At 42.0% G+C, this 17,935-nt stretch overlaps 1 protein-coding gene across 2 annotated transcripts in view; it reads left to right on the top strand.

Annotated features, from left to right (window-relative positions):
* The window catches only part of NEK6 (NIMA related kinase 6), a 157,280-nt gene that overhangs the window by 122,003 nt on the left and 17,342 nt on the right, over positions 1 to 17,935 (top strand). For both annotated transcript variants that reach the window (XM_038745818.1, XM_038745817.1), the window contains one exon: positions 12,333 to 12,427. In XM_038745818.1, coding sequence (XP_038601746.1) covers positions 12,333 to 12,427 — 95 coding nt within the window. The remainder of the gene's footprint in view (positions 1 to 12,332; positions 12,428 to 17,935) is intronic.

Below are 17,935 nucleotides of genomic sequence, written 5' to 3'. Positions count from 1 at the left end.
GTAACTGAGGCACAGAAAGGTGAAGTGACTTGCCCAAGGTCATATAGCAGACAAGTGGAAGAATCCAAATTAGAACCCAGGACCTTCTGACTCCCAGGCCTGTCCTTTAACCACTATGTCATGGTGATTTACCACTAGGCCACATTAAGCCATTGTAAAAGGTATAGGCAACCCAAGCTACTAACCATTTAAAGATATTGGCTAGTAGAAAATAGAGTGGAATTATCAAAAATAATTAATTTATTCTCTTAGAAATCATATGAAGCCTGATTCATTTGTCATAACTCCAGATCATTGTCTTTTTATTGTCAGACGTTTTTTGTGTGTGACCTACTTAAAATATAAACAAAATGATAATATAGCAGTGTCTTTTCAATAATGTGAAGGAACATTGTACACTGTTTTTGCATGAAAATTGTTGCTGTGCATTATTCACATAGTACCAGATGGCTTCATGACTTGCAGCATATAGCATATGATTTATAGAATATATTCATTTTAGGGATCATATAGTGTTAACTATTTATTTTTAACTATGTCTTCATTCCAATTCAGAAAGTTGAAAACCAGAAGGCCTTCTGGAACTCTGACTTCCATGCCCCTTTTTAGAAAAATGTTCGATAGTCATTCCTGTATCATACCTTTAAAAGACAAACAGTGTCATTTATGCAGTATTCCTGTATTTTGGAAAATTGGCTTTGGACCTCAAGAGATGGTGTTTGTTTATCTCTCTTTAGCCCTCCCTAACTGCATATCATAGGTTCAGAGCAAAAGTAGATTAAAATTACAGTTCCCAAACCTTATCTGAAATTCACTTCACTTGCAACTTGATTTTGTGATGCTTAGTAGCAGAAAATATATATTTTAACCTGACAAAGACATAAAAAGCCCATGGGAATTTAAAAATATTTACATTGTTAAAATATGAGTTTTATCTTTCCACCGTATTCCATGCTCTAATATGCACTATGCTAAATCCCCAACCCCAAATCTTATTCTAGACTGTGAGCCCATTGTTGGGTAGGGGCCATCTCTATATGTCGCCGACTTGTACTTCCCAAGCGCTTAGTACAGTGCTCTGCACACAGTGAGTGCTCAATATATACAATTGAATATTAAGAGCATGTCATTAAGAACAGGCAAAAATGGGATCTTGCCCAATAATACAATCTTATCTAGTTTAACTGCTGCACTTATTATATTAATAAGAATAAATTGGCCCTTGAAAAACTGGCTGCACATATAAACTGAGCCTGTGACCTTTATCAGAGCTCCTCTCTATTGAGGAAGTTTGTGTGATGAGTTTGAGACCCTCTCTGAAGATTCTGTACTTCCCTCAAGAAAGACCATTCAGTGAACAGTTTTAGTTTGCATTAAAATAATAATAACCAGAAAGCTTTAAGTTTCTGAGCTGGAAAAACTTAAGGTCTTTACAGGGAGGTTTATCAATATAATGATGATTCTTAAAGACACAGTTTGTAGAGAAAGCAGATGAATTAATTGTTTTAATGTAATTTGCTAGATATACAGCTTTCCAATGTGGGGAGGAGGGGAAGATGTGGTATGTAATCTATTGAAGCCCATGGATGTGTGTACATATATATGCATATGAAAAAATAAACATTATCTTATTTTAATGTAGGGCTACTCTGTGATTTTGCAGAGTTTCTGTAACCATGTTGCCCTAGCAACCACCCTGAACTACAATTTCTTAGGCTGCTGACCCATGAATTGAACACAGGGCTTATGCAAATATATTCATCTTTTTTTCCCCTTTTTTGTATTTGCTAACATCAGACTGGCATAAAAGGGCATTAGGCAGTGGCACAACCAGTCTGACAGGTGTACTATCTAGCTGTGGCAGTGCGGCAGCCTCCGTGTCAGAAATGGAAGCCATAATTAGAGCAAGGAACAGAATGAACGTCAAACGAATTACCAGGCAGCAGATCATATTTGTCAAGAAGGATTGCATACATAAAAATTAAGTGACAGTACACGCCGGGGTAATGAAAGAAAAATGAAAGATTTGCCCATACACAGCTCACAAGATACAAGCGAAGGTCTCGCTTGGAGCAACAGCAGCAGGCTGCACGACAAATTGTGAAGCTGGATTTTGAGAATCCTGCCTCACCCCAGCAGTCTGCATTTATGAAAAGAAAAGGTGAAGCTCACTTACCCCCAATACCTGATAGATAGAGAAATTTGCTCAGAGAATAAGCTTGCCAAATGCCAGATGCACTAACTAATCCCCAAACCAATTTTTAAAATGAGTATATGTTGAAGTAGATAAACCAAATGATTTGCTGAAAGAATACAGTTCCACTTTCCAAATGGTGTAATGTATATGAACTAACTCGTTGATTTTGCTTCTCTTCATGAATCTGCTAATTAGTTTGAGTTCCATTGCCAGCCCATCCACTGGAAAAAAATGCCTGTGGGAAGATGAGCTTGGTTTGCCCTTCGTTGCCATTCATTGACCAAATGGGCTTTTAACTTTGGGGTCCCTGTGCTTGTCAAGCAAATGGGGTTTAATTACTGTTCTGTTCCATTTTTGGTCCCTTTTCAGATCAGTTTGCCATCAGGGTTAAAGAGAACATTTTCCTCCCACACATCTACACACCTCTTTTTCCCATGAATGTCTGTGATCCCTCATCGTAAGGTCGCCTCAAGTCTGAAATAAAAACCTGACAATTCTGAAGAATCTCATCCTCAGCTCTTTTTCTCCCTGAGCCCTTTTAAAAAAAATATATACCAGTATTTATTTTTTTAGGGCTGGCTACCTAATGGTTAGTAGGATTTCTTACCCTAGGGTGGAATGGTGATTTGGGGTTCAGTCAAAGTAGTTTTGACAAATAAAGTAATATACTTGGAAGCAGGATTTCATGAAAGAAAGAAGCAAGTGCCAGTGAGGGTGGCATGGCTTTAAGGTAGCAATTTGGCAATGATTGCAAATATCTAGAAATTCATGCTAGAAATAAAATTGGTGAGTTGGTGCTAAGTTGAAATTCTTTAGCAGGAGATTGTGATCCAAAGTGTGTAAAATGAGGCTGTGGTTTTCCCTCTTCTTGCTCTCATTTGTCTTTAGAGTTTTTGAATATGAACTCAAAACATCTTGGCCAATCACTAGATTTGTAATCAAGGGATAGTCTTTAGTGGTGTCCTGAAAGGGGATTTAAATGATCACATTCTAAATCAGATGGCAGATTCTCTCCCAGAAGTAACTGAATTGGGCTTTCTGTTTTCCTGTCCCTATTCTTATCATTAAATCCTTTCAGTGGCTTATTTTTAAGCATGATGGGCCTCCACAGGGAAGTACCAAGAGATAATGATCTATCAGTGTGGCATTCACACGTGTTGGAGCAGACTTCGAAAGGCACCTCTCCCAGACTTTACATTTGATGCTCTGTGTTTGGCTGTTCCTTCAGTGTTGTTGAGTCTGTCTTCCTTCTGCCTAGAAGGTGGCATTAATGTTCGATCCTCAGCTAGTTGTAGTCCTGGAACCCTGATTTAGGCCATATAGCTTAGTGGATAGAGCACGGACTTGGGAGTCAGAAGGACCTAGGTTCTAATTGCGGCACCACCACATGTCTGCTGTGTGATCTTGGGTAAATCACTTCACTTCTCTGTGCCTGTTACCTCATGTGGGACAAGGACTGTGCCCAACTTAATCAACTTGTATCTACCCCAGTGCTTAAAACAATGCTTGGCACATGGTACGTGCTTAAGTACCACAATTGTCATTATTATCATCGTCATCACCTTCGTTAAGTGGCCCACTACCTTGACAGCTCCTCTTTGGCCCCGTTCTTGAGATGTCCTTTGTTTAAAAACGTAATTTCTTCTCTGCTGTCTGGCTAATTTCTGGTTCTGTGTATCCTAACTTTTCTTTCCTTATGCATTTAGCCCCTCTGCCTGTAAGTATAAGTCTCTCCCCCCAGCATAAAGCAGGTTGGATAGGATATAGTTTCTCAAAGTGGTAGAGAATAATATATTCTTTATAGTAAAGCAGAGAAACTTTTGATATAATTTGGAGGATTGTGGTTCCCTTTTGCTTTTTATTAGGTATCATGTGCATCAGTGCTTCCCAATGTGGGAGAGCTCTTAGACTGAGCTCATCACACCAGTACAACAATCTCCAAGCCCTAGGGCCGTGTTGGGTATCCCTTCCACCATCCTCTCCCCACTGCAGTCCTTACTCCACACTACTATCTGAAATTGTCATTCTGAATTGCCATTTAGTACACATCTCAACATTCCTCGAAAACCTCCAGTGACTAACCATCTGCTTCTACTGACATAAAAACTCCTAACTGTTGCCCTCATTTCCCCTAATCCCCTTCCCGTCTTCATCACCTATGCACTTGGCTGCGTATCCCTTAAGCACTTAATTCGATAGCCCAGCCCCACAGAATTTATGAATTTCTACTTAATTTCCCCTATCTTAAATTTATTTTAATGTCTTTCTCTCCCTGTAGACTGTAAGCTCCTCGTGGGCAAGGATCGTGTCTACCAACTCTTATTCATTCATTCGATCATATTTATTGAGCACTTACTGTGTGCAGAGCACTGTACTACACTTAGTAAATACAAGTTGGCAACATATAGAGATGGTCCCTACACAACAGCAGGCTCACAGTCTTATTATACATTCCCATGGGTTTAGCATAGTGCTCAACACACAGTAAGTGCTCAGTAAGTACCACTGATTGAGTGATTTGAGGCTTTTCCACTGGCTTTCTCCATTTTACGTATTTGCTCTTTTCACCCATTACTTGAACTCAGGAGCTGAGAGAGAGGCCAGGACAGTGGGTTAGTAAGTGGGATTTCACTCCGTGCTCCTCCCAAGATTACATCCTAAGAGCCTTCCACTGTCATCTCACCTGCCTCCAATCCCTCGCTCTTGTGGTTTCCCTCGCCTAGAACTCCCTTCCCTTTCTAAATCTGCTAGACCTCAGCCCTCCCCACCTTCAAGGCCCTCACAAAATCCCACATCCTCCAATCTCACTTCTTCCCGCCAACCTCCTTTGTAGTTTCTTTACAGAGAGTGGAATCAGAATGAATAACCAAGTGTACCATTACATATTCATATATTGCAAAATTGCTGAATATGTAAGTGCTAGAGGTGGCTTTGAGTTGATAAGGCTTAGACCTTGGGGAATTTATTGGGGAAGCCTTGCTGCTGGAGGAAGTAATAGTATTTTGTATTACTATTTTAATTGCATATTACTATTTTTATTTTCTCACCTGTTAGATGGTAAACTCCTTGTGGGCAGAGAATGTCATACTTTTAGTGTACTTTCCCAACTGCTTCATACAGTGTCTTTCATACAGTAGGTGTTCAGTAAATACCATCATTGCTGCTACTTCTGCTATTACTTTTGCATGCCAAAGTGGGACTAGGTTGGATTCAGATACCCTCTCTGGTACCTCTGCATTCATTTTCCTCCCTCTCCTCTCCCTGAATCCTGGGCATTTTGATCAGTGGAGGGCATGGCATAGCAACTGAGGGTTGCATTGGATGTGCTGTGGTTTCATTAAAGCCCCCAGAAGCCTAACTGTTCATGGGAAGCAGCATCCCCAGAAGGAAAACCTGGACACATTTTCCTCCTTGCCAGATGCAGACCAGAATCTGCAGCCAGGACAGGGCTCAAGATCAGAGTAGGTCAGAGAGGGCCAGAGGGTCCCAGCCAGACAAACCTAGTAATCCAAGCATTCAATCCGAATTTCAATGAAAAGATCTAGAAAGAATTGTGTGAGAATTTTTTCTAATTTATCATTTCCTGAATATTTTGGTTGATGGGGGGAAACTGAGCTTGCTTTCTACAATTAATTTTTAGCAAAAAAAAATTGTTTTCATAAGGATAATATTTAAATAGAACTATCAAAGAAATGGCTAAGAAAAAGTAAACTACATAAGTGTATGCAGATATTTGAAAATAACTAGAATTAAGAGGAGAACTAATTCTCATCGGAATACAAATTCCATTGGAGCACCTTAAATTAAATCATAAATCTACTTTCCTTCCAACATTGGGCCTCAAAAAAAGTTTATTTGAACAATAACTCATACAGAATCTATTAGTAGTTCATTTTTCAAATCAGGAAGATGAAAACTTTGTAACAGGTGGACAAATACAAATTCATTCTTAGATCTTGGTGTGGTTTGTTAACCTTTTCTCAAAACTGATCTCGTATTTCCACCTTTTCTTATTAGAGTCTTTTTTTTTGTCCCTGTCCCTCCATTCCTCCTCCCTTCCATCCCTTTTCCCTTCCACTTCTCTATTCCTTCTTTTCTTCCTCCCTCCCTTTCCGTCTTTCTGTCTCTCTCATCAGGTTGGTGGGTTTGGCCTGTTCCATTGATTCCGGTTGTCTGGTCATGACCCAGTTGCCATATAATGGTGGTTTCAGGACCCGTCCTATATATCACACTGACGCCGATCACAGAGAATGAGGATGTTCGTAACAAGACCATTTTTTATTACTTTGAGAATTTACATATTAAAACTATATTGTACTTCGGAATTTGTGTAGGTGGATTATTTGCCTTTATCCTATAAAATGAGCCTGTTTCAAAAATCATACATCTTTCAAAACATGGCAAAGTTTGTTTTGACAGGAATAGAACATCTCTGGAATGAAGAAATGCTTGCTTTAATGAGCATTACCCCCTTTGAGGACGTGTTGTGCTCTGACATTTCTCGGTTTGAAACAGAAATTTCTCTGTAAAAATACAATGAAGATCAGAATTCATGAGGTTCCTCTTTCATATTCAGAACTCTGTTCCCTACTATGAGAGAGAACAGAAAGGGATAGATGCAGGAGCACTGTTTGGACTTCAAATTAAAGAGTAACTGAAGGATGTTGTTGAAATAGAAACAATACAAGATTTCTTTTATTCTACTTAATGTCAGTCAGTCTTAACTCTGGGGGCTTGTTGGACTATTGTCATTCACACAAGATATCTTTATTGAGGACTGATGGAGTGCATAGTATTTTCTTTGGTGTTTAGTGACATAACTTCTCTGTGCCTCAGTTCCCTCATCTGTAAAATGGGGATTAAGACTGTGAGCCTCCATGTGGGACAACCTGATTACCTTGTATCCACCCCAGCACTAAGAACAGTGCCTGGCACATAGTAAGCACCATTATTATTATTATTGTCATTATTATGGAATAAAGAATAAATTATTTTCCTGTCTTTTTTATGGCATTTGTTAAGTGCCTACTATGTGCCAGGCACTGTACTAAGTGCAGAGTAGATACAAGCTAATCAAGTTGAACACAGTCTGTGTCCCACATGGGGTTTACAGTCGTAATTCTGATTTAACAGATGAGGTAACTGAGGTACAGGGAAATTAAGTGACTTGCCCAAGATCACATAGACAAATGGTGGGGCTGGGATTAGAACCAAGGTCCTTCTGACTTCTAGGCCTGTGCCCTATCCACGGTCACACTGCTTTTTCTGTCCTTTGGGAACCTCATCTAATTTGGAAGATAAAACAAATATGCCTGGAACCAATATGATAAGAAAATTCAATCATTACAAGAGTATGAGGGAATGAATGGGTTGGGGATTTTGCCGGCAGGTTCAAACAATAGCTTTTGGTTGTTTTTCAAAGCCAAAAATTGAAAGTCTGTATTCATTTTAAATTAACGTTAGTGAAATGACAGTCAGCTGAAGGATGATGGTAGCAATTTCTGAGGCCACTGAGAAGGAAGCAGTGACAGTACTTTTAATTTTACATGGCAAGCAGTGGAGAATGGAAAAGCTACCCACCCAAAATTATTTGGTCCATGGTTTCATTTTATAGTTGGGCAAAAACTTAGCAGAGAGCATTGGTGGCTTAGATAAATCCAGTTAAAAATGATTTTTTTTAAATTCTGAGATGTGTGCAATGGATTCGTATTTGAATAGTTTTAATTTTTTGCAAGAAGCCTGCATATTCTAGAAAACTGTTGGTCTACTTGTAGTGAGGAGCATGAATGGCACTCCCAGTGGCAGGGCTGCTTGTGAGGAGTGGGTGAATAAGTGTGAAGGCCTCATATGTAGCTGTAAAACCCATTTACCTTACCCTCCTGTTAAGCCTAGGGAGTGAGGGGTGCTTTTTCCTGGGAAACCACTGGCCAGTGGTGAAAAGGACAAGGTGTTGGTTGGAATTCCACAGGGAGGGGGCTAAAGCTTGAGAAGTAACTGGGGTGGGAGGGACTGCTCACTTGTCAGACTGCTCCCAGCCATTCTGTGACCTTTGTGACTTTAGAACCATTAGGCTATCAGCTGGTGATTAATATTGAATCAGAACAATATTTTGTATTTTCAGTAGGGCAAATGCCAAAGAAAGTTTCTGATTAATAGTCTCCGATTAGACCGTTCTTGTCAAATTGACTAATGTAATGCATTGGTGAGCCCTGGCTGATTAAATTGGAAGTCTTGTGCGGTTTTCTAGAAGATGCTCATTACAGGAGATTCCTCCATAATGTTGGACAGGCCGTAAAGAGAATTGGGCCTGTCAGTCTTTTATCATGACACTTATTTAAAAATTAACGTATCATTTTTGATGGGCTTGTTCATACATTTGCCTCCGACCCCATGGTAACGATAGGTGGGTGGGCCCAGGTGGAGTGCTTAGAGTCCGCTTCAGCTGGGACTGCTCCTCAAACCCATTAATAGAACAGAACTACCCAAATGCACCAAATCCACAGAAAGACTATGACGCAGTCATCCGTATTATAAATCCTGTCATCTTGCTTGGATCCAATGTTGTTTCTCGGGCATTATTGGAAACGACAATTTTAAATTGAACCAAGCTTGTGACACAGGACTGGGTGAGCAGAGTAGGCGAGGCCATAACTTTCAACCCTCTGCGCTGCTGTTTGCTGGAAGGAGACCACGCAGTGACCCGGAACGACCAATTTCAAGAACACTTAAGGCAAGAGGCTATTCTGAACTTCAAAGGATTCTGACATCCCGAGATTTGAAATAGTCTTCCATTTTAGGCCCCGCCTGCCTCTATGCCTTGGAGTTCAGACTCATTTGTTTTGGACAACGGCGGGGGTTTCTTGGTGACGTTCCTACTGTCCCTTCAGGTGCCAAATCTCACTCTGCTGCTAGACAGAGAGGAGCATCTTAAAAGAGAGGCCAAGTGGGGAATGTTTTCCATTTTCCCCCTTTCCCTAAAGGATGGAAAAGGCTGCTTCAGGTAATTGACCCCTTCTGGCATTGGGACTGCAGTGCTAGGATCCTTTAAATTTAGAAAAAAAAATTGTAGTGAAATCAGTAGACTCAGAAAATGACTGTAAAACACCTGATGGCCCCAGGAAGTCCATTTGGCATTGAGGCAGGAAGAACACCGTTCATAAGCATTCTTTTTAGGCCCTGCTGTGCTGGGTAGTATTGTATTGTGGGGCATTGTCTCTCTGCATAGGTTCGAGTATGTTTTTCTGACTAAGGGACCTGCTGAGTATCCTGAATGTGAAGACCTTTTGCTGAAAGAAAGATCAGGTCAAGACTGGCTCAAAGCTTTCGCTGTACTATTCTGTGCTGGTTGTTGGTCATTTGGGTTAGTGGTTGATGCTACGATCGTTAGGGGAGCTTCTGTAAATGAGATTATAGGAAAGGCAGTTGTGGAACATGATTAGTCTGTGTAATATAGGTCTTTCTCAAAGCCTCTTTGGGAAATAAAGCACTTATATCAGCTATAAAGCAACTAATCCACGGTAAATACACAAGCATTTTTCGTTGTTTGAGTGAATTTGTGGCAAATAGAAAAGTACCCAGAATCTCTCATTTGAAAGAGAAATTCCTCACTTTCCAGTGGTAGGATTAACTACGCCTTGAGCATTCTCTTTCAAAAATGTCCTAAAGCAGAAGCAAAAAGTATTCAGCCACTAAATCCCTCCTTGAAAATTCTTTCATGAATGGTGTAGGCAGATTTTAGGTCACTGTAAACCCAGGCAAGACATTGGAAGTGAAACTCTGGCATGTGTTAGACCCCTGCAGAGGCCCAGCTCATAGGCAGCTCTAGCAACCCAAACTGTGCCGACTAAGCTTGGATTTCTATCTCCAGAGAGTGGGAGGGTTAAATTTCTTTTGAAGAAGGCTTTGCTTTATTCAGAAGTCTCTCTGTGATTATTCATAAGAAGATGTGTGGAATCATTGCACCTTGAATGAGTTTGGAATTGATTAAGGAACTTCTAGATTTCCTTCTTCTCCTAAACCTTGGAAGAAGAGAGATGAGTCTAAATGCCTTCATTCCATTTCTGTCTTCCTTGGGCAGCTTGAATAAGCATCAGACCGTGGTGGCTTGTTGAGAAGCCCAGACTAAGAAAATCTACCCACCCCTAAAACAATGCAGATAATTTTTAAAACCTAAACTGAAAACCAAGAGTTTGTGAGTTGGCTTGGAAAAACCTACTGGATTAGCCTTGGTTTCCTGTTTAGAACTGACATTTCTCTTAGGGCCTTGGCTTAATCTTCCCAAATAAAGAGTGTTCTCATCTTCTGCCGACACTAAATTATATCAGTAGTTATTCTTTCTCCTGTTATTTGAAGATCAGTGAAATATCTCACTTACCTTGGATTCTCTGCTATCACCTTAGGTGGATTTTTCTATTACTAACATTGTGTGTGAGTAGAGAGAAAATGACATTTAAGTGATGTCACAAGTCTACCTTCCCGAACATCATGTCAAACTTCTCCCCTAATGTGCATATTTTCTCCTCTCTGCTTACATGAATTTATTTGTATTTAATGTCTTAGGCACCTGTGTATTGACTGTCTTTCTGAAACTATTGTAAGCTCCTACACTAAGAAATGTGCCTTATGTGGTTGCTACCCTTTAGTGCTATAGCCATGTTGGAACTGTACAAACCTCCCTCTAATGATAATGGCATTTGTTAAATGCTATGTGCTAAGCACTGTTCTAAGCACTAGGGTACATACAAAGTAATCAGGTTGCCCCACGTGGGGCTCACAGTCTTAATCCCCATTTTACAGATGAGGTAACTGAGGCACAGAGAAGTTAAATGACTTGCCCAAAGTCACACAGCTGACAAGTGGTGGGGTTGGGATTAGAAGCCATGGCCTCTGACTCCTAAACCCATGCTATTTCCACTAAGCCACGCTGTGCTTCTCTAGTCTGTGTGCTTGTTATGGGCAGGGATTGTCTCTCTTTATTGCTGTATTGTACTTTCCCAAGCCCTTAGTACAGTGCACTGCACACAGTAACCTCTCAGTAAGTACAACTGAATGAATGAATGAAATATCAGGTATGCTTACAAATAAATGGCTGAGAGGAATGAGAAAGGATATAATTTTGCATTTGATTTCCTTGAGTGGTAATGTGGTAAGTGGTAATGGAGTCTAGAGTGTACCTTAGTCATTTGACCATTTCTGTGGGAAATGAAGACTGGAGTGAAGAGTGGGAATTTTCTAGGGAACTGAAGAGAGGTGGTGAGGCCAGGAGCACAAGTTACTCCTGTTTTATGTTCTCGAGCCATTACACTCTAAGCTTCTCAGTTGCAGAGACTGTGTCTTTCACTTTTATTGTATTGTCCCAAGCTCTTTGAATAGCGCTTTACCCTCAGAGGGTACTTTAAAAAAAATGGTATTTTTAAGTGCTTATTATGTGCTAGGCACTTTACTAAGCACTGGGGTAGATACGAGCTAATCAGGTTAGACACAGTCAATGGGGCTCACAGTCTTAATCATTGTTTTGCAGGTGAGGTAACTGAAGCACAGAGAAGTTGTGTCTTGCCTAAGGTCACACCGCAGATGAGTGGCAGAAATGAGTGATATTTACTTTAAGAAATACCACTGCTTGATTGACTATGCCATTTCTGATGTCTCAAATTGACAGTTTCCGCAAGATAAAGAGGACTCTTTATTTTTTTTTATAGAAGTGCTCTCCAAAAATGAGTATTAGCTAGAATAAGCCAGTTTAGTGGAGTCTAGAGGGCGGAGCTATTTTTGATGTAAGTGTAATACCATAAGTGTTTATTTTTCATTTCATACCTGATATTGTAATTTATTTCAAATTCGCTTTCAGACTCCCTCTAGTTTGAAAATTTCATGTGGGCAGGGGTCATGTCTACCAACTCTATTGTACTGTCCTCTCCCTTGCGCTTAAAACAGTGCTCTGCACACTGTAAGCACTTAATAAATAATACCACTGGTTGCAGTGAAAAACCGAACGAGAGTCTCTGTCCAGGGCCAACCTATAAAGTATTGATGGTCTTGGGAAATCTGTTGTTGGGTCAAGTGCGGCCATTAATTGCTCACCTTTTCCTTCTCTTTCAGAATAATTTGATCTCTTCCTTTGCTTGCTTTGTTTCAGTTGGAACTCCATACTATATGTCTCCAGAGAGGATCCATGAAAATGGTTATAACTTTAAGTCTGATATCTGGTCTTTGGGCTGTTTATTGTATGAGGTAAGTCTCCCTGTTCTGTTTAATTCTGAAGGGAAATACAATTCAGTAGGCAAAGGCTTTGAGCAGTTGTTTTCTTTGGCCTCCAAGGGCTCTCCGTGAGATGGTTTTTACTGCTGGGCTGTGATCTTAAAGGCGTGCGGGTTTGTTTCCTGAGATTTTCTGCCCACCCACTGGCAGTCCTGCATCAGTCATTTAAAAGGCAGATTTTACAGTAGGGATTTGGCCAGTATTGCCGATTTTGAATTATCAGAGAAGCAGGTTGATCTTCATGAAAGGGGGCTTTGCTGGTCAATGGTCAGTGAACACTCACTCCCGAGGGGCATAAATACTCCTCTGAAGAGCACTTGCTTGATTTCTGACCCATTTCATTGGAGAAGGATTCTCAAGAGGTAGAAATTGATAGCCTGGCATCTTATTTCACTTTTCAACTCCCTATGCTTTAAACTCTTGAAAATAGTGCCAGAATCATAAACTTTTTTTGGTGTCAGCATAGAATTTAGGAAGAGCTGAAAGCATGTCAACACTGTTCTGTTCAGAAAATTGCTAATCCTAAACTCCGAGTGTTAAAATATAAGGCTAAATCCTTCTAAACCAGAGTCTGTTTTACCAGCCAAAGAGGCCTTAGCAAAATGGCATTGAATTTAGCAGATTTCCCCTGTGGATGTTGAAAAACCAAAATAAATTTATCGGTGTATAAATTACAAAGGGAATGCAGGCACTGTCGCAATTTAACCAGGTGGGACACCAATCTCAGGACCCTGATTTTACTTCCCTTTGAATCCCCTCACCCCACTGCCAACTCTCCCACCACCACACACACACAAACACACACATGCACACACACTCTCTCTCATACTACTCTTCCTACAAAACTTTTATTAGCTGCCCTTCAAAGCAAGCAGCTTCAGCCTTTCTGAAAAGTAACCAAGATCGGTGCTGGTTAGTTTTATGTAGTTTCCAAATGCAGCACTCAGAATTGTTGAGAGCCAGCACAGCTTCAGGACGTGCTACAAGGGTGGCCCTTTGTTTCCTGCATCTTAGTGATGCATACACCCCAAGTTACTGCATTCCAGCCTCCTAGTGAGAATAGCATTGGATTTTCAATCAGTCATTTCTTCTTTGGGATCTACATCTAGAGCAACTAAATGCTTGTTTAACAAGGTAACGCACTGGCGTTTGTATATTACCAGGCCCGAATCACTCAGTTCAATAGGTGCTGATTTATTTGTTGGCAGTGGAAGTACACCAAGTGGTGTGCCGCTCGAGAGAGATAGTGGTGCTGGGAAGTCAATGAGATAAATCAATAAAATCCTGCTAGAGGGATTAGAGGGCTCCTGGGAATAGCCAAGCTCTGCTTAAATTTAACAGTCTTCTGCCTCTCATGGAAAACTCGACACAACTCGCCTAGATGCAGCCATCCTGTGGCAACAGAGGGAATGCTGCCATCTGTAAATGTGCACCTGACCAAAGGGCTCTCTTCACTTCCCCTCCCCAAAACACGGTAGAGGAAAAAGAAAAGGGGGGTAGTCTCACAGATGAGCTCTCAGAGAGCAGGGATTGGGCTTTTGAAATGATTCCCCTTACTTATCCCCCCATTCCTGGTCCTCCCCATCTCCCGCACCCCCCAGTGTGCACTTAGTTATTGTGAAGATTAATAGTGTGTGCGTGCTGTGGTGACCCATCACAGTCACATGCTGGAGCTATCTTAGCTGTTGGAAAGAGCTACAAGCAGCAGCAGCTATAAAGTTCAGGTATCTGCCCAGAAAGAGGACAGTTTAGGAACTGATAAACTTGGTTGGTTTATGACTTCCCTTTGGTAATTCCTCATCCAAGAGGTTCATGTGGCATTCTCTTGAACTCTTTCAGCTCCTGGGGACCCTGCTGGGGACCACATCGAATGGGTGACCCCCGACAAACTCTCCGCATTAGAAGGGAGAATGACACTTGTACCTGACAGAATGGGTGGGGCTGTTTAGGGGACTTTTACACTGTTCAGTCAATATTCTCACACTTTAAGGAGTTGAGCTTAGGAAACAGAAGTTAATAATGATAATAATGGTATTTGTTAAGCGCTTACTGTGTTCAAAGCACTGTTCTAAGCACTGGGGAGGTTACAGGGTCATCAGGTTGTCCCACGGGGGGCTCACAGTTTTAATCCCCATTTTACAGATGCGGTAACTGAGGCACAGAGAAGTTAAGTTGTTTTAAATGTTAATACTGTAAGTTCTGCTCAAGCGCTATAGGAGCTAGTGGAGTTTTAGAAGTCCATAGCCCGGACTCTGCTTTGCCTGAGACACCTTTAAAAGGTTTATAATATGGGAAGCAGTGTTGCCTAGAGGAAAGAGCATGGGCCCGGAAGTCTGAGGACCTGTGTTCTAATTTCGGCTCTGCCAGTTTGCTTGTTGTGTGACCTTGGGCAAGTCACTTAACTTCTCTGTGCCTCAGTTCTTTTATTTTCCCTTTTAAACTGTGAGCCCCATGTGGGACAGGGACTGTGTCCAACCTAAATCACTTGTACCTATCCCAGCGCTTAGGACAGTGTTTGACACACAGTAAGCGCTTAACAAATACCATAAAAGGGGGGATCCCAGAGCTGCATGTTCAGCCTTATCTCCTCCACTCCTTGATTTTGGAGGTCATGAATGGAGGTCTGGATGAAAAACAAAAACTGTACTGTCCTCTGGGCACCAGAGCCTAATACCTGAAAAATAAAACATCCCGAGTGTGCAGCTGTAATTTACTTGGCATCTTTAAGAATTACAAGGATCCAGCTAGGCAGAATCCTGAGTTGCTCTAAGTAATTGTGCCCACATTTAGTTCCAACTGTGCTAACATGGCTGGTGAGGTGTGGGGAGGCTGGAGGAATGAAGTTGGGGAGGAGATTATGAACAGATAGATTAAAAATTCTGCACATATTCCCTTAAGTAATCCAAACCACCATCACTCGTCCCTCTCCACCATCCCCCATGTTAATATCCATATTTATCACTTTCTTAAGGTTTAATGGTCTTTTCCTGTTCTCTTTCTACAGCCAGTCGGGTGGGTGGTGGGAAGAAGGGGCCTCTTGGTGGTGCTGCAGTCCACTGTAATTGTAGTAATAATAATAATGATGGCATTTATTAAGTGCTTACTGTGTGCAAAGCACTGTTCTAAGCTCTGGGGAGGTTACACGGTGATCAGGTTGTCCCACAGGGGGCTCACAGTCAATCCCCATTTTACAGATGAGGTAACTGAGGCGCAGAGAAGGTGTGACTTGCCCAAAGTCACACAGCTGACAATTGGCGGAGCCGGGATTTGAACCCATGACCACTGACTCCAAAGCCCGTGCTCTTTCCACTGAGCCACTCTAAGCGCCTCATGTGCCCACAGCGCTATTCTGCGTTCTGGAAAAAGAGTTCACAAGTGCAATATTGACACAGTCCCTGGGCCCACAAAGGGCCCAGTAAGGGATGGCAACAGGTAAAAAAAAATAAAAAAGGGGAGATGAAGGCAAAAATAGACTAGAACTGCAAGCTAGTTATGGGCAGGGAACATGTCTACCAACTCTGTTCAGTCGTGCTTTCTCAAGTGCTTAGTACAGTGCGCTCCACACAATGAGTGCTCAATAAATACAATTGACTGATTAAGTAAGAAAAGACAAGTTGCAGCCACTGCCTTCTGACTTCTCTAAAAATTGAGATGGTTAGTTCAGTGCTCTGCACAAAAGCAGTGTGGCCTAGTGGATAGAGCAAGGGCCTGAGAGTCAGAAGGACCTGGTTTCTAATGCCGACTCTGCCACTCATCTGCTGTGTGAACTTGGGTAAGTCACTTAACTTCTCTGCGCCTCAGTTACCTCTTCTGTAAAATGGGGATTAAGACTACGAGCCCCATGTGGGACAGGGTCTCTGTCCAACTTAATTGACCTGTATCTATGCCAGCACGTAGAACAGTGCCTGGCACATAGTAAGCACTTAATAAGCACCATAATTGTTATTAAGCTCTCATTGATTACAACTGATTGGTGGCCTCACACTGCCAGTGTTTGAGTCCTTCTGGGGTTGGAGTTGAGGCCAATCAATGTCCCAGGTGGGCAGGATGGAGGCAGTCTCTCTCCCACAGGTAGGTTGTGAACTATCTGGCTAGGGCCAGGACTCCAATCTAACGTCTTCCAGAGGTAACTGGCTGAGAAGGGATAATGGAGATGATGCCTCCTATTGATTTATGTCATCTTTTAGGAAGCCAAAGGCTGGGATCCAAGAGGGGAAATGGGTCAAAGGGAGGCCCCTCCCCATCTCCCCTTCTCAGGGAACCCAGTCTACGTTGGCCAGAGAATTAATACCCCAGGTCAGTGCAGCTGGAGAAATGGTGGCCAACATATAGGAAGTTGCTTCCTAGTGAGTGGGATTCAGGAGGCAGGAAGTCCTGCCCCTGGGGCTTTCAGCAGCTAGCTGTAGGTGAAGCCAGCATTATTGAGGTTTTGAAAGGGCCTGTGCTTTATTTTCATTAGCCACAGTGCACTGCAGACCCCCTCCGTGGGAAGCCCCTGCTCTTTGGGATTTATTTATTTATGTTGTAACTTGTATCAGAGTTCAGTGCCGCTGGAATTGGACTAGGGCAGTCTTGGAGTTTGCAGTCCTCATCAGGGACTGGCTCGCCGCCCAGGCTCAACTGTGCCCGATGCGCGGGTGAGAGGAATTAGTGCTCACAATGCCCAGAACCACCAGGCGTGTTCGGCCCAAGATTAAGGGAGCAAGAAAAGAGCCAGGAAAAAACAAAACAAAAAAAGCCTCAGGGAAATTTAGCAATAGAGTGAGGTGGATCTCCGCTATTGAATAGCCAGGCTCCTGTTCAGCCAATGTTTTCAGCTGGTTTAAAGGATTTCTTTGCCTCAAACTAGGGCAGGCCACCCGGACATTGAACAATCCTCCGTTCTTAGCACCTATGGCCACTCTGAGAATCAAAATAATCCAGGGCTAGGGGAGAGCCTGGGCTGACCCACAGCGGATGATCTCAGATAATAAGTGCCTCAGATCATGTGCCTCACACCACCAAGGGGCCGAAATTAGGCATTTTGTGAAATCTGGACAACTAGGCTCAGTGGTAGAAGAACCGAGGAAAAATTTGTGGTTGCTCCAGGTATTCTCAGAGCACCACAGAAAAGTCTTAGATTCAGATATTTAGTTTTAGTGCAAGGGGAAAGGAAAAGAGAAAGACATTGGGGCCAAATGCTTACCCTTCTGTAAACAGACAATCCTATAAGTACACAGGCATTCTTGGGCCAGAACACATGGAATCATGTACAATTCAGCATGCAGAGAGAGCTGCAGACTACTTCTACTTTTTTTTTAATGATATTTGTTAAAGCGCTCACTATGTCCCAGACACTTTACTAAGCACTGGAGTAGATACAAGCTGATCAGGTCCATGTCCCACATGGGGCTCACAAGGAGAATGGGACACTCAGACTGGACTCTAGACTGTAAGCTTGTTGTGGATAGGGAACCTGTCTGCTAACTCTCCCAAGCATTT

The sequence above is a fragment of the Tachyglossus aculeatus genome, chromosome 4 (genome assembly GCF_015852505.1).
Source record: "Tachyglossus aculeatus isolate mTacAcu1 chromosome 4, mTacAcu1.pri, whole genome shotgun sequence".
NCBI lineage: Eukaryota > Metazoa > Chordata > Mammalia > Monotremata > Tachyglossidae > Tachyglossus > Tachyglossus aculeatus.
The sequence above is the reverse complement of the archived record's forward strand: the minus strand, read 5'-3'. Positions and strand labels throughout refer to the sequence as shown.